General features: G+C 37.3%; 1 protein-coding gene across 1 annotated transcript in view; it reads right to left on the bottom strand.

The window, feature by feature from the left end:
- Positions 1 to 21,337, bottom strand: part of LOC132128978 (utrophin-like) — an 83,691-nt gene extending 62,354 nt beyond the window's left edge. The window contains exons 1-2 of the mRNA XM_059540397.1: positions 21,315 to 21,337; positions 21,096 to 21,244 (exon numbers count right to left, since the gene is read on the bottom strand). Of these exons, the coding sequence (XP_059396380.1) occupies positions 21,096 to 21,177 (82 nt within the window). The 5' untranslated portion in view covers positions 21,178 to 21,244; positions 21,315 to 21,337. The remainder of the gene's footprint in view (positions 1 to 21,095; positions 21,245 to 21,314) is intronic.
- Positions 21,338 to 21,593: the final 256 nt, after the last annotated feature.

The following is a 21,593-nucleotide window of genomic DNA, read 5'->3' as shown; positions in this document are numbered from 1 at the left end:
TTTTTCCAGGCATTTCTCGAACCCCAGAGCACCATCTGTTGTGTGCTCCTATCGGACTCGAGTGACTCATTAGGGTTTGGGCTGGGCAGAATAAATATCCCAGACTCGACGAGGGGTCTGAAAACACACGACCTATGGCTTCATTTGTTGATTCTGCTCTCCTCTGAGGTGCTGCGAAGGTCAGGACGCTCTACTAACAACTGAACAAACACACAGAGAACAGGAACAGAAGGGACTGCAGAAGGCTGTTTTCTCTTTCGTTTTCACTTTTTACTTGTGAATGAACTGTGTGTGTGTGTGTGTGTGTGTGTGTGTGTGTTTATTTTACACAACAGAAATTGACAACACTATCAACTTACAGTTTAACTACTCAAAGAAGACATGCTGGTTTCTCCATTAGTGGGCGGAGCTAATGCGCAAACGGCATTCTCATTGGCTGCTGCTCATCTATTACAATCCGTGTTTTGATTTCAGCAAATCAGTTCGAGCGAACACACACAACGTGATTAATATTCATGAAACCAAGCAGCTCATCAATCCTTAGTACGCTGCATATTGTTAGTATAGTAGAAGAATTAGTAGTAGTATTATCTTTTAATAATAATTACTATTAATCATTACCATTAGCTATTGTTTTCACAGAAACCCTGGATGACCAACAACATCTTAAGCATCACCACCAGTCCTAAGTTCAGTTAAAATGACAAATATGCATTCAGATATTGCTACTTACTATGCAGTCACATAATAATTGCTGTTAATAGTGTTCATTGTCTGGCTGACTATTTCTTGAATTAATTTTTCTGAACATTTCTGTCATATGCACATGAACTGACAGTCACCACTGATAAGCTACTACTAAATATTAAGCTTAATTTTCTGTAAAGTTGTATCGTAAAAAGCGCTATACAAACAAACTTGAATTGAATTGAAAAACATGATTACCAAGTTTAGTTCTAATCACTAAAGTGCTATCATTAAATAGTGCTTAATTATCATAATATAATGCTTGACTGACTCATTAAGAAGCTAAGATTTAAGAAGCTGTGCCATTTTACAAATATAAGCTGATTTGATGGAATTGTGTGTGTGTGTGTGTGTAAAATAGTATATCAGTCTGTCGATCCTCCTCTCTCTCTTGCTATCAAAATTTAGGGATAAAGAAGATGTAGTGTGTTTCATCATGGTAAAGTGACACCCCATGTTCCCAGAAAGCACTGCTCCAGCTGAAATTCACCACATCCCTCTTTCTTCACTCTGCTGTGTTCAGAGTCTGACTCAGAAACCTTAACAAAAAACTGTCTTCATAGTGTACAAATACCAGCCATTCAGTCCAAAAATCAAATAAAACGATAACAATTATAGAAACAAAATACATTATGATGTTTTATGTCAGCATGGAGCCAAAAACCCGTTAGATTAAAAATGGCAGGACATTAGAAGCTAAACTACCACAATACAGTCGTGGCCAAATGTTTTGAGAATTACATAAATATTAGTTTTCAAAAAGTTTGCTGCTAAACTGCTTTTAGATCTTTGTTTCAGTTGTTTCTGTGATGTACTGAAATATAATTACAAGCACTTCATACGTTTCAAAGGCTGTCATCGACAATTACATGACATTTATGCAAAGAGTCAGTATTTGCAGTGTTGGCCCTTCTTTTTCAGGACCTCTGCAATTCGACTGGGCATGCTCTCAATCAACTTCTGGGCCAAATCCTGACTGATAGCAACCCAATCTTTCATAATCACTTCTTGGAGTTTGTCAGAATTAGTGGGTTTTTGTTTGTCCACCCGCCTCTTGAGGATTGACCACAAGTTCTCAATGGGATTAAGATCTGGGGAGTTTCCAGGCCATGGACCCAAAATTTCAACATTCTGGTCCCCGAGCCACTTAGTTATCACTTTTGTCTTATGGCACGGTGCTCCATCGTGCTGGAAAATGCATTGTTCTTCACCAAACTGTTGTTGGATTGTTGGAAGAAGTTGCTGTTGGAGGGTGTTTTGGTACCATTCTTTATTCATGGCTGTGTTTTTGGGCAGAATTGTGAGTGAGCCCACTCCCTTGGATGAGAAGCAACCCCACACATGAATGGTGTCAGGATGCTTTACTGTTGGCATGACACAGGACTGATGGTAGCGCTCACCTTTTCTTCTCCGGACAAGCCTTTTTCCAGATGCCCCAAACAATCGGAAAGGGGCTTCATCAGAGAATATGACTTTGCCCCAGTCCTCAGCAGTCCATTCACTATACTTTCTGCAGAAGATCAATCTGTCCCTGATGTTTTTTTGGAGAGAAGTGGCTTCTTTGCTGCCCTTCTTGACACCAGGCCATCTTCCAAAAGTCTTGTCCTCACTGTGCGTGCAGATGCGCTCACACCTGCCTGCTGCCATTCCTGAGCAAGCTCTGCACTGGAGGCACTCCGATCCTGCAGCTGAATCCTCTTTAGGAGACGATCCTGGCGCTTGCTGGACTTTCTTGGACGCCCTGAAGCCTTCTTTACAAGAATTGAACCTCTTTCCTTGAAGCTCTTGATGATCCTATAAATTGTTGATTTAGGTGCAATCTTACTAGCCACAATATCCTTGCCTGTGAAGTCATTTTTATGCAACGCAATGATGGCTGCACGCGTTTCTTTGCAGGTCACCATGGTTAACAATGGAAGAACAATGATTTCAAGCATCACCCTCCTTTTAACATGTCAAGTCTGCCATTCTAACCCAATCAGCCTGACATAATGATCTCCAGCCTTGTGCTCGTCAACATTCTCACCTGAGTTAACAAGACGATTACTGAAATGATCTCAGCAGGTCCTTTAATGACAGCAATGAAATGCAGTGGAAAGGTTTTTTTGGGATTAAGTTAATTTTCATGGCAAAGATATATGCAAATTGCTATTATAAAAACTTAAGCAGCAACTTTTCCAATTTCCAATATTTATGTAATTCTCAAAACTTTTGGCCACGACTGTACATTGAGCTTTTTTGGTGTACCAAAACCCAAACTAAAACCCATATAAGGGATAGTTGACCCAGAGATTAATATTCTGTCGTCATTACCTTTCATTCCAAACCCATAAGGCTTTCATTCATCATCATCAAAACACAAATGAAGATATTTTTAATGTTCTTTTATCATTGAATGTCTATGCAACCAAAACGTTGACCCTTCATAAAGACACTAAAAGTAAACCATATGATTGGAGCTGTTTATTCCAAGTCTTCTGAAGAGACACAATCAATTAATATGGATTTCATTTAAGCTTTTATTCATATATAAACACTGATCAACACACATAGAGCACATCAAATATGGTAAACCGAAGCTCAACCGTTCCTACTTTACGCTCATGAACAAACCTCACTGTGCATCAAGAAAGCATGACAGAAATGATGAGCAAATATCAATATTATCTTCATCTGTGCTCTAAAACTGAAAGTATCATGAGTTTGGAACAACATGAGGCTAAGCAAATGATACAATGTTAACCTTTTGGTAAAATATCCATCTAAACTTCACTATAAGGTGAAATACAGTGAAGATAATTTGTAAGGAGCAGTCCTGAAAACACACACACACAGATATTAAACCAGGCTAAGCTGGTTAGCCCAGTTAAACACAAGCCTAGCCAAGCTTAAACCGGCTAAGACCAATAAAGCAGTTTTGGCTGATTTAAGTGTTTTTTTGTCCAGTTTTCTTTCCTCTCTTTCAACACTGACATGTTACTTACATTGCTTACAGCAACCAATGTGTAGACACCGGATATTGACAACACTGTCTGAACAAACAGATCAGGGTTCATCAATTACAACATAACAGTGCAGACTGTCAGTCCAGAGGATCACAGTCAAAAATAATTAACAGAACCAAAGCAAACTTCACACAAAAATGTGGCTGTGCTGTTATACATACAGGTGGGGTCTCTCTCTCTCTCTCTCTCTCTGTTTACATATTATCCAAAGCAGACTTTCAATCAAATCTGAAATGTTCTCTACCAAGGTCACTGGCCCTCAGAACAAATAAAGTAGGTGTGTGTGTGTGTGTGTGTGTGTGAGAGAGAGAGAGAGAGAGAGAGAGAGAGATGGTCATTTCCTCCACTTAACATCAATAGGTTAGAATATGTGAAATGATTTACTGTGGTTCTCCAACAGAGGTGTCAAGTAACGAAGTACAAATACTTCGTTACATTACTTAAGTAGAAATTTGGGGTATCTATACTTTACTTGAGTAATTATTTTTTAGCCGACTTTTTACTTCTACTCCTTACATTTTAAAAATAGCTTCGTTACTGCTATTTCATTTCGGCTTGTTTTCATTCCGGCTTGTCATCATTCAAAAAAAAAAAAACCTATCCAGACAAATCGCGCCATCCGGATGGAGTGAATTTGATTGTGGTTGGATGAGAAGTATAAACAGATACCATTCCGACGGGTTGTACGCGATCCATCGCACCTGCACATGACACAAATCACGTCACACTCCAGCCAGGACATAGCCAGTTTTGGGTTCGTTTATCAAAAAATATATTTCTTAAAAGTAAGGTTGGATATGGAACCGGTATGCACCTTACTGAGTAAGAGGAAGCAGATTTCGGTCCCTTTTAAATGCCTGAGCGATCGATTGAAATGTTTGTCCTGGTTCTCCGAAATGCACACAAGAAGCACGGGCATCGCTAGGCTTTTTTAGCGGGGCTGTAGCATTTAGCTCCATAAACTGTATACAAATTTGTGATCGCCTCAGAGTCAGTCCCCTTAAGTTTCATATGAAACCGGCGTCAGACCGGTCTCCTCTCCGTCTTTCAGCGCGCTCTTCAATCCGCAGACCGCGGCGGAGCAGCGCGAGCGGAAACAAACACAGAGGACACAAGGTATGTGTTTATCGAAAGATTGTTAGAATATCCGTATCTGTGCAGTTCTTTGTCATAAATACAGTTTACAAAAGGTCACGAGGGAGCAGTCGGTTTCTCATCTTCTGTAAAGTTTTCGCTGCGTTCACCGCTCATCACTAAACAGCTGTTTCCTCCAGCGACAATCTAGCCCTTAACACATATGAACGAACACTTACACTTATTTAAATATACTTAATTTAATCGTACGTACTTTATACATACACCAGCTACTGTGCAAAAGTCTTGGGCACGTTAGTATTTTCACTAAAGAATGGTGTTCGGCCAGTTATTTATATACTTTGCTGTTTCAGTATAAAATATCTGTTTAAATTTCCAAACATTCATTTCGCCGTTGTCAGACTGCTTGTGCATTCAAAATCGCACTAGATTATTAATAAAATTAATGGCAAACTGATATTTCCTACTGACACACTACAGCATATATATAAATAACTGGCTTAAAACCCTTTTTTGGGGGGAAAATACTAATGTGCCTTAGACTTTTGCACAGTACTCTACTTTACAAACGACTGTTGCTACTTTATAAAGAATGAGCATACAGTCATTCACAGAATGGATTAAAGACAGTGACAGACAGCACTCATCTTAACTAAATATGTGAGTGAGTGACAGAGATACAGTAGAAACATTATGTGTGGTTTTTGTATTAAGTAATGACCCAGATTATGGAATACATTTATTAGCCTTAGATTAAGCATAACTTGGGAAATAAGAGCATCCAAAGTGAAAGCTATGTATTTATTTTTAATATTTGTAATGTTCTTTAATGTTATCCATAGTTTTTTTGTCGGTCTTTTTTTAAAAGTATCGGTTCAGGCACCGTTTAGGCGCCGGTACCGTTTTAAAAGTATCGAAATGGCACTGGATTATTTCTCACTGGCTCATTTACCAAATGGGTGCTTTCTCTTCGTCCTCCACAAATTAAGCTACTGTAGGTAGTTCGGTAGCGAGACGTTTTAATAAATTATCGTTTGCGATTGACGACGCGATTGACAATGTTGTGATAAGTAGGCTATACCAACTTTGTAACTCGTTACCCCCCCCCCCCCCACACACACAGACTGGACATAGCAAATACAGGAAGCTATCAATCAAGAAGGTATCAGGATTATGAGTTATTTTTTCATTTTTAGTTTTTGATTAATCACTTGGATTAATCATTCACTTTGACAGCACTATAATCTTTCTTGTATATAGACAACCATACAAGGCTAATTGTTTTTTAGCCTCCACCAATGTTCTTGTCCATTGCCCTCGCAGATTCCTGCAGCTAAACTTGGATGTACATTTACATTCCATTAAAGGTTATTGATGACATGCCTCTGAAGTTTGACTTTTTGCACCATAACAATACTTATAGGCAACTATAGGGTGACCATATGAGCCATTTTCCCAGGACACGTCCTTACCAGGATTTTTATATTGCCTAAAATTTCCAGATTTTGGCTTTTTTGTGCTTTGCAGATCGATCATTGTATGGCATTCATAAGTGTCATACAATGATTGGTGCGCAGCGACGCTTCAAGTTGAATGAACGAACAAACACCTAACATGTACGTGTATTTGCATTACTCTGAGCGTTCTCTGTAGATCTCACCTTATCACACGACACGACTGGTTGATTATGTAACATACCTGCATGTTATTGGTCAAACTACTTTGGATGTTTTAGGCAATATAGAAATTCTGGCAAGGACGCGTCCTGGGAAAATGGCTCATATGGTCACCCTAGGCAACTAGTCATCATATCTCTAGTTCTTTAATGTATTTGCATTGTACTAAAGTACGTTTATTTTCAATGGGCATATATGCGGCTGAAACAGGTAGCCTAGTGCATCCCAAATTTTTCAAAATGAACATTTTAATATAACATTATAGTCATTATGGCCTATGGCTTTTAGAATAATGTTTTTTTGAGGAGGTGGGGTAGTGCACAATAGGCCCCTGTGGCGCGGCCTAAGCTTTTGTTCTAAATGGCATTTTTTTCCCTTACATTACTTTTACTTTTATACTTTAAGTAGTTTTTTTAAACCAGTACTTTTACACTTTTACTTGAGTAAAAAGCTTGAGTTGATACTTCAACTTCTACAAAGGTCTTTTTAAACCCTAGTATCTATACTTCTACTTAAGTAATGAATGTCAATACTTTTGACACCACTGTTCTCCAATGACACACTGCCATTGTCTTTTAGATGTTCAGCTCACACACACACACTTCTCAACTATCTTCCAGCACACACACACTGTCCATAATGAAGGCTCAGAATATAGACTTTCTCCTTCTCAGCTCACCACACCCTCTTCAGATATTCACACACACGGGTGATGACATCAGTCAGCATGGGGGAATCCAGGAACTCTCTTCACTTCTTTCATGCTCGATCATTGGTTATTGGCTACTGCTCATTCGAAGCATTCTGATGACTTGATAAAACTCTAAATTAAAGTTTTCAACTCCAAGGCCTGTTCAAACCAAGACAAATGTTCAGTGCAATGCATATTTGAATTTGAATCAGCAGCTGTTCAGACTGACATAAACATTCACATGCCGTCAATGCAACCTTACTCTCTTTTCCATTGCACGACAAATAAAACTGGGATTTGTGCTGTTGGTCATGTGTCTGGAGTAGTGTTGTCAAAAGACCCGGTACTTCGTTACCAAGTCGGCACTAAAAAAATGAAAATGTGACGGTACCAGGTTTCTTTAAGTACCGGTGGTACCGAGGACCCGGTCAACCCTGTTCTTGACGCATACAGCACTATGATTTCCGCGAAGCAGAAAACACGGACGGAATCTCAAAATCAAGTCATGAAAATGAAACTTATATCTCAATATGGACAGGCACGGAATTTGGCAAAGTTAGCAAAGATTAATCAAATCAAATCTCTGTATGGACCAGTATCTGTAAATGTTAAGCCGCAAAAGTTGGTTGAAATATGAATCCTGCATGTTCTGCGCGTCTCTGTGTGAATGAATGAATGGCAGAGACATGCGGGTTTGTTTACTACATAGACTGAAGCATAAATACATAAACAACATCACCAGAACTGTTCTGAGTCACTTCACAAGCATTTTACCATTTCATTCGAGTAAAACCAGCGTCAAAATAAAAGTAGCCCGTCAAAATAAGTTCATTTTTACATAAAGGCATTGTGCTAGAAATATTAGGCTACTATTATTTAATAGAATGTATGTGATACTGCTACTGCTGTTTTATTTTTTAAAGAAATAAATCACACAATATTTCTTCCATGTTTAAATTTTAATAGAAAATCCCTTTATTTATCAAAAAAAATGTTTAAATTTAAGACACATTTATCAAAAAAAAAGAAAAACTTTAAACATAATTGTAAATAAGTATAAAGAATGGCATTGGTTTTATTTTTAGTGATAAAAAGTGTTACTTAGATACTTACTTACTTACTTAGATATATTAATTAGAATATATTTGTGTTTTGCTTTGGTACCGAAATTGGTACCGAGAACCGTGGATTTTCACTGGTATCGGTACCGAATACTGAAATTTTGGTACTGTGACAACACTAGTCTGGAGACACTGCTGTCGTAATTTAGTGGCACTCATGAACAGACTATTTTGCTAAGTGACCCAAAACTGTCTCTTTCTCCGTACTCTTGTATTTGGTGTTGTTTGATAAACATTTCATTGCAAATAAAAAAAATCTGAACAGCTATTTGACTTTGTTTCTTCTCTGTGACAAGCGACTGTCAGATATGGAAAGTTGTTATCATAGCACTGTCCTTGTGTACAGCTGTTCTTCTGTGTTTTTCCGTGAAGCTGCATTTTGATTCAGCTCTTCGGTTGTATTTTTCGCATCGGACCATATGTTGTCCTGAATTTGGTGCGAACAGGCCTTTAGTGAATTTGCTTTACAGTCATTGGGAAAAAATGAGTTTCTTTAGAAACTCCCTAGAAGCCATTATACACAAACTTGGGAGGTGTGCTACGGCTAGTCAAATAGTTTAAAAGAAAGAAAGAAGACAGTCAAAAACATTGTGTGCATATGCTACTCATTTGAAAATCTTAATATATGAAGCAAACACTGACCAAAGCTCCAGAAGTTATGAAGTAAAATGCAAATTCACTTTCTGACAGCAGGTGGCGCTTTTGAACAAGCAGAAATACAGCAGTTATCAAGGTTACCGCTGTAAACAAAGCAGGGCTGCGCTAATAAAATCCATTTTATTAGGCATTATCTGAAGATAACATGAAAAAATATCTCATGAAACCTTTCTGAAGAAAGTCAGGTCCCTTTCATTAATAATGTTTCCCTCTTTTAAACCAGTAAATAGGCATCTTTGCTCATCATCCTAGTAGACATTTCTGACATATAGTGTGAGCTGTGAGTCTCTTAACTGGACACACACACACACATACACACACACACACACACACACACACACACAGACAGGCCAGCAAAGATGAGGCCCAAAACAATATACAAGCTATTTGGTGCTTCCTGCTTCTATCACTGCAGTTTCTCATTCAGTAATATCCTGAATACATCCTGGTCACACACACACACAAACCGGCCAATGACAGCAGCAGAACACAGAGAGAGATGTGTGCGTAAAGAGATCGCCTTGGGTGAATTTCCTTTATTTGCTTACGCTGTTTTCCACGGTTCAGGGTTTCAGGTGACACACAAACACATGGTGTCTATTTCACAAGAACAATCTCAGGTAATAAGGTCACTGAACTCAGAGCAGGGTGTCAAAAGTGCTTCACTGGGTCAGTCTCGCCCTTTACCCAGCATGCTCTGAAAAACCCTTGAGTCAGTTCGGTCAGAGGACACGCTGAGATATATGAAGTCACATTGCAGACTCGGAACTTACATTGTGAGATATATGAGAATTTTTGTTATTGTCATTATTGTTCTAAATATCATTATCTTTCTTGGTGTGAACAGGATTTGAACTATTATGATGAAGTAGGGCTGGGCGATATGGAGCAAAAAATATATCTCTATATATTTTGCTATATCTCGATATACGATATACATCTCGATATCTTTACAGGAAAAATAACCCCCCAAAAACTACTGCAAAAACAAATATGCCAAATACTACTTTTAGAAAGCCCTATGAAACTATGATTACTATGAGTACTATGATTAGAAAGCCCTAGCCCTATGAAACGTTTAATTTTTTCTTCACCATATGTTTTATTGTTACCTAATTCTGTGTTTTAGCATGTGTAATTATTTAAATGCATAAAAACAACTTAATTACGTAGTTTAAAAAAATTCTTAAAATAGCCTTATGTGAAATGTTTTTTTCCTTTCAGAAATTCTGTGTATTTACATTTTTCTGGTTATCAAATGAAGGCATAAAACATTCATTTAGTTTTTCTTTTAATTGTTTAAAATTAAGCAAACTTTATTTTTGGTAAACAAAGGGGATTTACTATTAAAAATAAAACATGTTAGAAGTGTTGTGTGATTATTCCTTAAAAAAAAGTTTGTTTCATTTTAATAGTAGTAGTACTGGGCTATGTACATTCTGCTGAACAATAGTAATAGATTTCTGGCAAATACTTTTATTTATTTTGACGGGTTTACCTTTACAGTTCTGTGCATGTGATACTACAGTCTATGATGTGATATGAGCTAGTTTTACTCCAATCAAATGGTCAGATGCTCATGAAGTGAGCGTCACGCTCGCTTCAGTGTGTTTAATGAATGAAGACGCGCTTCTGCGCCATTCATTAACACACACACGCAGAACATGCAGGATTCATATCTAAATAGACTTTTCCGGGTTAATATTTGCAGATATTAGTCCATATCGCGATTTGATGTAAGTGCATGACCTACTTTTGATTAATTCATTAAAAATTTGACAAATTCCGTGACATTCCGCGTTTAACTGTAAATTCTGTTTTTATGACTGGATTCCGCGATTCCGTCCGCGTTCTCTGCATCGCGGAAATCATTAGGCCCTACAGTAGACATCTGCCTGCTGTTCGCCCTACGCCTTAAAACCGAAGTATCTCCATATAATGGAGCCAGTTGTCCTTTTTTTTTTTTACTTTTTTTTAGACTAGTTCTGTACACGCGAGGGGAGGGGGGACAAAAGCAAGGAGGCGGGGGGCGAGCGAGCGGGGGCGAGCACAGCACAGAGAAGGCAAACAAACAAAGTGGCGGAATCAGAATTAAATATAAACAATATATCGATATATACGATAAGTCAAAATCCATATATAAAAATCCATATAAAATCCGATATATACGATAAGTGTTTAAAAAATATCTCGATATATTTTAAATATCGAGATATCGCCCACCCCTATGATGAAGTCTTCATTCTTTTGTACCCCAGCAGGAACTGTGCTATTTTCTTTAAAGGGGTCATATGATGCTTTTTTAAAGATCATTATTTTGTGTATTTGATGTAACAGAATATGTTGACATGATTTAATGTTGAAAAAACACATTATTTTTCAAATACTGTACATTATTGTAGGTCTTCTATGTCCCGCCTCTCTCAAACGCGTCATTTTCTATAAAGTCCCTCCTTCTGACAAGCGCAATCTGCTCTGATTGGCGAACTGACCCAGTGCATTGTGATTGGCCGAACACCTTGAGCACTCTTTGGAAATGTAACGCCCCTTTCAATAATAGCAAGCTTCATCTTTTAAAATAAATGTAAGACAGTTAATAATGTCCTTAGTTTAACCATCAGTTCAAGCCTGAAAAGGGAACAGAGTCACGTGACAGACACAGTGATGAAGCTTGTATGTGTTTGTAGTACACAAGACACGGACGGTTAAGACAGCTGACTCCACTGTGTGACCGACTCTCTCTTTCTTTCTCTCTCTCTCTTTCTCTCTCTCGCTTTCTCTCACAGACGCGCATGCACACACACACACACACGCAACGCGATAAACTCTGCATTTGAACAGTCAATAGCAAAGTTAAACTAATAACAAAACATACTTCTAGTAGCTGATTCAGAAGTGCCAGATTGTCATAGCAAAGTCAAAATTACCATAAAATGTGTTGCTGTTCTGTTGAAAGCAATCTTATAGATTCCTAAATTCATCTACTTTCGGAAGAACAAATGAAGTGCTTTAGTTTTCTCTTAGATACACACAGCATCTCCCTGGCATGACTGTCTAACACTAACTGCATTTACTGAAACCATACCTTCTTTCTTTGCGTGAAAATTTGGGCGGCATTACGCTAATATTTCCACATAGTGATGTTGAGATGTGGGGGCGTGTCTGAATGAGCCGTTTTAGGGGGGCGTGGCAGTCTTAACTTTTATAAGGAATATCTCTTTGGATTTGAGACTTTAGTTTTTGCAACTACACAGATCTTCTTCATGCACCATGTAACACTCCAAAGAGAAAGAAAAATTGAATTCACATCATATGACCCCTTTAAGTAAAGGCAATCAGATAAACCCACCAATTAATAACATGCACAAACAAAATGGACAGTAGTTGGGAGCGTTATATGTCACTCAGACTCCTTCTTAGCATCCAAGTAGGCAGTTTTTGAGCAGAACAAGCTGCAGACTGGACCAGACCATCCAGACGATCAGAAGTTTGGCTGTGCTGCAACAAAAAAGCTGGTAGAACTGAAAGACAGATCTGGCCATGAGTGCTGCTTATATAACACTTGGCTGCTGTAAAGAGACCCGGCTCACCTCACTTCACAATACACTGTGTGTGAGAGAGCAAGAATGTGAGTGTTTTTGAACAGGGACATAGGTGAAAGAGAGAGACAGCGATGTGGAAGAAAAGACATGTTAAACAGAGGAGAACTTCAGTGTGCTGGGAGGGAAAGAGAAGTTTTGTGTGTGTGTGTGTGTGTGTGTGTGTGTGTGTGTGTGTGTGTGTGTGTGTGTGTGTGTGTGTGTGTGTGTGTGTTTGGATCTGTGACTGAGGCTGGTTAATGGCCCTGTCTCAGCGGGAAGAGCTACCAACCTGTGCAGACAAATTAGTCCAGACAAATTAGAGTACAGAGAATGTGCCTGCAGCAGAACTACATTACCCAGCATGCTTCAGGAAAACAACAGCCTACACTACCATTCAAAAGTTTGGGGTCAGTAAGATTTATAAAAAAAAAACCAATGTGGTTAAAAGTAGCAGGAAAGACCTTCATAATGTTACAAACCATGTATATTAGTAATAATATTCACAATATTATTGTTTCAAATATATTTTTATTCAAACAAACGCAACCTTGGTGAGCACTAATAATTCGTTCAAAAACCTTACCAGTTCCAAACCTTTGAACAATAGTCTATAGACAAAAATCTGTTTATGGAGGGGTGAACAAAATATTGATGACATGAAAGATTGTTTTAAATGAATTAAATGTTCATACTGTGACATATTTTTCACAGACATAAAATATACAGTGAGCAATAGCATAACAACATGAGGTCTGACCACATTGCACCTTATACTTTACTAAAGTAAAGTGACCGACCTTAGTTTGTTTTGTTTTTGAGACATTTAGTATGATTTATCAGAAACTGATTAACACACTATTACAATATCAGTAAAACCACTATATTGTACTTGAATTAAACTCTGTATATACATATTAATTGTGGACAAAATGTTTTTAACACTTTATAATAAGGATCATTAGTTACCTACCTTAGTTAACATGAGCTGACAATGAACAATACTTCTAAAGCATTTATTAATCTTAGTTCATGTTAATTTCAACATTTACTAATGCATCATTAAAATCAAAAGTTATGCTTGTTAACATTAGTTAATGCAATGTGAACTAACATGAATTGACAATGAATGACTATTTTCATTAACTTTAACAAAGATTAATAAACACTGTAATAAATGCGTTGTTCATTGTTCAATATGTCACAGTGTTAATTAATACGTTAAAGTTAACTAATTGAGCTTTACTGTAAAGTGTTAAGTTAACCTTTGTAAAATTTTATGTTAAGAATTTCTGTTTGTCAAAAATTAATTATTGCAATTACTATTTTAATGCAACTCTGACACAATTTACAAAACTCTGACAGCAGTAACCTAGGAAATGTAATCAAAGCCAGTGATTAGTAGCATTAGTATTTATGGCAGAAACCTAGTATCTTGCAAATATGATTTGGTTTCCAGGTGGACTGGTAAAACCTGCACACACTGACAGAGAAAATTGCATAAAAAGTCCATCAGATTAGATTTTCCAGAAAGTACTTCACATTTGTTTGTGTAATATGCAGACAGACAGTGCACAGTTACCAAATAGTTAATAATTGGGCTAAAATCTTACCCAGTGGCTTTGACCCAGAAACCTTACAGGAAAACCCTGATGCAGGAAACACATTAAATATCATCATACACACGTGAGCTGTTAATACTGAAGTATAACAAAAGTTTGCAAATTCAAAATGAAGCAGAAGTCTAATTCACTCTCAGAAAAAAAAACATATATAATAATAATAAAATAAAATGTGCAAAAACTGACACCTTTAGGGATACAACAGCTTTGTACCATATTTACCTCTAAAAGAGTCAAAGTAGTACTTTAATGGTAAATATGACTACTCTAAGATATGAATATGCACCTTAGGTACAAAATTGTCCTTTTTAAGGGCTCTGTGATAAATTTTGGCAAGTCGTGCAGAGTTACACTTACTCGAGGACAATGACCTCTGTTTCATAACAGAGGAAAAGCTCCATAAATGAAGTTGATGATTTCTTTGTTCCTCAGATATGAGCTTGATTAATGCTGATTTAGAAGATAAAACACCCATGTTTTGTTTTGATTGGCTCTGCCATGAGCTGTGAATTCACAGGATGTAGAGGACTTCCTGATCTCTTATGTTAGTAAAATCATGATGTATGTGTGTGTGTGTGTGTGTGTGTGTGTGTGTGTGTGTGAGAGAGAGAGAGAGAGAGAGAGAGAGAGAGAGAGAGAGAGAGAGAGAGAGAGAGAGAGAGAGAGAGAGAAAAAGAATAAAGAGAGAAAAAGAAAAAAAAATATGTAAGCTGCTACACACATCAGCCATGAAACTTGAAAACTGATCCCTCCTCAGGAAGTGCAGAGGCAAGAAAGCATCAGGACCAGTGGTTTTTTTAAGGCCGCTTCCGATATCTTAGACCACAGAGTGGTCAATGACTGATGTAATGCTGATATATGATATCACACTATTTAATGGGGTAGGTGATTTCGGAGAGGCTAGCAACATCAAGCTAGCTTTGAAAGCGTAAGCTCCCACCCTCCCTGCATAATCACTCTCTGAAGCCACACCTCCTCAGCGACATGATGAGAGACGGCGTTGGTGGAGGGTTGATACAGCGCTGTCAGATTACCTCATGTCTCATTCACCGCTGCAGAAGAGTAATTGAACACGCTGCTGATGACGTTTCACGTTTGCACAAACAGGATGCGCAGGTGTCTGCAAATACATAAACTGACAGGCAGGCAGGACTGCCTATCGTAGTACTTTGACCGAGCGATATAATTGGATGGTCCTTTGATGGTCTTGATGGTCCTTTTCCTTCCACAGACAATGTAAACACATGTAAATACATTTAGATCTCAAGAATTAATTTGGTGTTTTCAATTGGGATGTGAAGAGACCAGCATATCAACCAGCATAACTGAAGACACAGTAGATTACGTTTGTTTTTGAAGGGAATGCGCCCCTGATCTACCTAAATGCGTCTATGTTCACCCAAATCATTCGTGATCTAGATTCACCTCCAGAAGAAGGTGAGGTATTCATTGTAAGGTTTTTTTTAATGAATCTTTGCAAATCGCCTTTCCTAAAAATGTGCTAGTTAGCGAGTTTTATGATGAATCCCGCTTAAGTTTTCCGTCTCTCAGACAGAGGCTCAGAAGAGAGGGGCGGGGTCAGCAGAGCTCATTAGCATTTAAAGCAGAATACAATAAAACCATGCTTTAGACAGAGCCCTTTTTACAGGGTAAAACTGAGAATGTTTAACAAAACTTTGTTATAGACTTTTTATTAAGACCTTAAAGAATCATATCAACTTGTGGAAAATGGTCATCCAAAGACCTCTTTAAAGATAGTAAATCTGAGCACACACACAGTGAAATTATATGTTTATTAGATATTTAAAAACTTGTTTAAATGATGTAGATGTGGTGGATGAGAAAGTTTTTAAACATTTGCTGAACATTTTAATAGAAAAGTAAATGCTATAAACGTTATTGTTTACATTTACTTAATTTGACATTTCGGTCTACTAATTTATGAAAAATTACCATTACACAGAGGCCGTAAATTAATACAGATGGAGAACAGGAGCTCCAGTGTTCAGGCACTGGCGTTCTCAGTGGTGACAAAACACCATTTCATCAGCCAAACACAAAAACAACAATTACTATAATGGCAACTATTGGCCAATATATCGTCATCCACTAAAAGTTAAAAAAAAAAAAATGGCAAAAGCTATAATACTTTTTTTTTTCATACACTGTTGGCATTCAGCAAATATGCACTTATAAATTTAAAGTCTTTGAATATCTTATAAACTTTTAATACCATAACCTTGCAAACTTTAGCAAATCCATACCTGATCTTCTTAAGTTTGCATTGTAGCTGCAAAAAATAAAATAAAATGTGTGCACTTTGAACTGAATAATAATGATAATAATAATAATAATAATATAATTTTATATAAAACAAAGTAATATTTTGCTAAATATTATGTTAAATAAATAGTATCGTGTATCGACGATAGTCAGATGTCTCTGTAGATAGTCAAGACGATATTAATGTATTAAATTATAATAATAATAATAATAATAACTATTATTGCTATTATAGCTCTACAACATTTTCCCTGGCAGCTCCAATGCAAGAAAACTTAACTTTTGCCCATAACTAGGAGACCGGAATCCTCACAGAAAGAAAGGCATTGTGGTATGGAAAGACAAGTGCTGTAATTCCACAGCCACAGTGGAATTCCAGCATTCCCAGAGAGAGACACAGAGAGAGAGAGAGAGAGAGAGAGACAGAGAGAAAGAGAGAGAGATACCTAACAGGAGGGCACAGCCTGAATGCACTAACAGCTACTCTACAGAGCACAACAAAGATGTTCGCACTCTTCTCTTCATTCCTGTGTTTAACTCAGCTGTATATGGAAGCCCGTTTCCACCATCGAATAAAAAATAAAAAAGGTCATTGCAACCTCACAATTTAGATTTTTGCTTTTTTTGTTTTTCTCACAATATACTCAGAATTGCATGATATATAAATTCAGATTTTTATTTTCCAGGATTACAGGACATAAACTCAAAATTGCTAAAGTTATGAAGTCAGAATGGGATTTATACTTTTTGCAATTGCAAGTTTATATCTTCTAATTTTCCTCGCAATTGTGAATTTTTTTTCTGCAACTGTGAGTTTATGTCTCGCAATTCTGACATTTTTCTTGCAATTCTGACTTTTTTTTCTCAGAATAATGTTTAAATCTGGCAATTCTGACTTCTCAGCATTTTGAGAAATAAACTCAAAACTGCAAGTTATAAAGTCCAACTTATATCTCACAATTCTGATTTTATAACTTGCAGTTGTGTGTTATAATGTCAGAATTGCGAGATATAAACTTGCAATTCTGAGGAAAAAAAAAAAAAGAGTAAAGTAAATTACGAGTTTAAATCTTGATTTTTTTTTTTTTGAATTGCAAGATATAAGGTCTATATAATTCTGGGGGGAAATAAGTCAGAATTGTGAGAAAAAAGTCAGAATTGCGAGATAAAAAGGCGTCATAATCTTTTTTATTTTTTTATTCAGTGGTGGAAATGGGCTTCCATAGCTGTAAAGGCTGATTAATACTTCTGTGTCAGACAAACGCCGTTGCCTCTATGCCATAGGCTGTTAGTTTTCAATTATACTTCTGTGTCGATATGCAGTACACATGCAAACCACTAGTCTGCAGTGTCCACAGGCATGTGCTTTTGTAAGCTGCATACCACCTCAAAACCGAAGAAGAAGTGGCTTGTCGGAGAAGCATCAGCTGTGACAGGGGGGCAGGGTTTCATATTTTTTTGAAGCACCCCTAGGCGCCGCCATTGGTTAGCGGACCCCCACCTGCTGTTAGCATTCCATTGACTCCCATTCATTTTGGCGTCACTTTGACAGTGAATAACTTTACATCTGAGGCGTTTAAAGACTCCATTTGTCCATTAATTATTTCTAAAGAAACACGAAAATGTATTAACGGCTCCATCACCTTGTATCTTACGTTATGGTCCCATAGAAGCAGTTTTTGTAAAAATAGGCTAACGGTTTCGTCATAACCTGCAACTCTCTGTCGCACAGTAGAGAAATTACCGTATGGACAGGAGGAGAAGCTCGCAGGCAATCTTTTACTGTCTATGAGGCAATCGGGGGAACGTGGAGGCATGAAGTCAAGGGAGAAGCCCATAGAGAGTCCATTAAAGCAACGGGACAAAATTATTCAACAACGTCTGCAATATTCATTGGGTGATTCAGATTTCTCTTGGCACAGTGATTAGAAGACTTACAATTGTCAGGTCTACTGTCCATGTCCAGAAAGGTAAGAAAAACATCATCAAAGTAGTCCATGTGACATCAGAGGGTCAGTTAGAATATTTTTAAACGCTGAAAATGAGCGTGGATTTGCGCATCTTCTCAGTTAACAACGGCTCTGTGTAGTAACAGCTGCTCTATGTGAAATCACGCACCTGATGGAATTTACCGCTGATTAGAGAACCGGCTTTACTGACGAGATGCGCATAACGATCGGCTGATCGTGATCGGAGCAGCCCTAGTTCATATCACTGTTAATCTCCATTGGGAAACTAATTTAGTGTGTGGAAGTCAAGTAAATGAGGTCAATGTTGAGAAGATCTTGACAGATTATCTACATGACTCCGACTTCACGAGATGAGTATAGACAACAGAGAAAGAGTTAAATTCAGCGCTCTTATTTCCAACATGCGTTCATTCATGGCTGAATATTATTTAATTCAGGCAAAGTTACGTCTTTATTGGGATAGGACTGGATGGATTATTTAACATGGCTCTAAGAAATAGAGACAGTTGACTCCTGAATTTTTTGATATTCTTCATATATTTTGTGTGGTCAGTTCACAGCATTAATGGAAATGAAAAATTTCTATCAAGTTTTATGGGCATTTTTACCTTTAAGTAATTTAAAGAAATTAAAGAAAATAAAAAATTCTAAAAGTGTGCACCATCTTTTAAGTCAGATTCTTGCATTTGGGTTGTTACCAAGCAAATTAAATCAGAATTAACAGAACTCATTTAAACGCTTGATTAATTCTGGAACAAAACAGGGTCCTGTTGCTCAGAGATGCAAAACAGCGCTGTGGCTAAAAAGATTTTTCTGTTGGAGAAATAGAGCAAAAAAAGGGAATATGGTGTCGAAAACGTAATCTCTTAATATTATCTACTTGTTTATTTCACTGTTGTATGAAATAAATATCACATTTGTAATCATGCTTGCTTTTGGAGAAAAAAACCCTCAATCTTCATGTGATATTAACTATATGAAATTACATAAATATACATTTTCTGCCCCCTGTCTTAAATTATGTGATAATTGTAAATGCATTTTAATAGATTGATTAATGCATGCAGTGAAAGATCGCACTCTAAATGTGAATGTGCACTAGTATAACTTAATGTATGCGTGCACTCTGTAGGTGTGTTTTGTGTTTGCTTTAAGATATACTCATAATATCAAAATTGCACATCATTAAAACTACAATTATGATATTATCACAGACAGATACATATTGCACACCCCTATGTTTAGATTTTGACAATGCATAGTCTTCTTATCGATCCACCAGTTCACATTTAAAGCTCTGCGTGTTTGCAGGGTTAAAACATGGATCAATTTTCGCATTGTTCTGAACCCTGAACAAAACAACAGTTTTGTTGAAAATGCTCATTCATTCTCTGCCAGCAGGTGGAGTGTTTGGTAGACTATAACTGTTTCCCCGGTAACAGCAGAACACAAAACAGCGCACTGGACTTTTGAAGTTTAATCGTCACATTCAGCCATATCGCAATTCTGGTCTTTCCCCACTTTCTTGTACAATTTAAGACTTTTTAAGGCCTTAAATGTGATAAAACCAAATATAAGACTTTTTAAGACCCCATGGAAACCCTGCATTAATTATGTATGTGTTCTCTGATCAGAGTGTTATTTCGAGCAGTGTACATACTTAGGATTAATGACACTTTAGTTGATATTTAGTTATGTAATTCAATGACATTAAGAAGTGTCAGTGTACATGCAGCTGTTTTGAACTTTTTACTCTGCCATATTGTCTCATAAATAATATTAAATAGCAAAATACCAGTAATTAAAATGTTTTTTGGGAGAATGTGGAATTACAGGATGGAATTTTATTTTAACCCCTTGATACTTTTTATAAAAATATTAAGCAGCACAACTGTTTTCCACATTGATAATAATAATCAGAAATGTTTCTTGAATAGTAAATCAGTATATTAGGATGATTTCTGAAGATCATGTGACACTGAAGACTGGAGTAATGATGCTGAAAATTCAGCTTTGACTCATAAATTACAAGTTATTTTATAAAAACAGTATTACTGTTTATACTGTATTTTTTTATTTAAATAAATGCAGCCTAGGTGAGCATAAGAGACTGACCCCAAACTTGGCCAAGCCTCTAACAGAACAAGGAGCGGGAAACAGACAATTTGGAGAAATATGAATGAAGCGAACAGCAAAGATCAGAGTGTGGACTGTAGGAACAGAAGTCCCTCCATTTAATTAAAACAACCAATCAGCTTCATGGTAAAGGTCCTACCTCGCCTTACTGCTCTAGAACACACATTAGCTGAAGCTACTGATTTTAGCCAAAGATGGGAAATCTATGATCCCAGTTCTGTCAGAATCAACCAACTAAAATACTTTCTGAAGTTAGAGTAAGACCCAGTGTGTAGCATTTCTCAACACATTTAGCCAAGGTACTCATATAGGTGACGCAGGTTCGAATCCAGCATGCAACACTCCCTGATCCCTGAGCGAGTGATCCTCTGTCCTCTTTTGTCAATCCATATAAAAATAAAAAGCGACAAAAATACCAAACATATTAAAAGTTCATGTCAGAATCACACTCTACTAAAAACAAACCTTGAAACAGCTCAACAGCAGCTCAACAGCGCAGGTCATCTCACTTTACCTGATCTCCATTTGATGATGTCAGTGAACTCGCTGTTGTCTCCCACCTCAGAGGCCTCTGACATTGTGTCCACGGTAGCCATGTTCCTCCTCAGGAGTCACGGGTACTCAATCCGGTTCTCCTTTACATATACAGCCCGCTGCAAATCCCTGTAATAGAGCATATCCCATCAGCCTGAGCTCTCTGAAATGCTACACTAGTATATTGTTGTCACATGACCTCATTATATCAGAAGGTAGCATCCAGTCATCACCCCAGAAAATTCACGTTTCCATTTGGCTTCCAGTCCAGTTTTGTGTAAAAGTATCTAGCTGTGTGACTGGAGGGGGTTATTGTTGAATTCTACTGCATTATAAATTCATTCACAAGATATAAAACAAACACGATCTCATTAATGAAAAACGGCTTTCTCATGCAATTATGAAGTACTTTGATTCTTTCCATCAACAACATCTCATTCTGAAGATAAAGATTCTGATTCTGATCCGTGCCAATTCA

The sequence above is a fragment of the Carassius carassius genome, chromosome 46, assembly GCF_963082965.1.
Source record: "Carassius carassius chromosome 46, fCarCar2.1, whole genome shotgun sequence".
NCBI lineage: Eukaryota > Metazoa > Chordata > Actinopteri > Cypriniformes > Cyprinidae > Carassius > Carassius carassius.
This window is presented reverse-complemented; position numbering and strand designations above follow the sequence as displayed.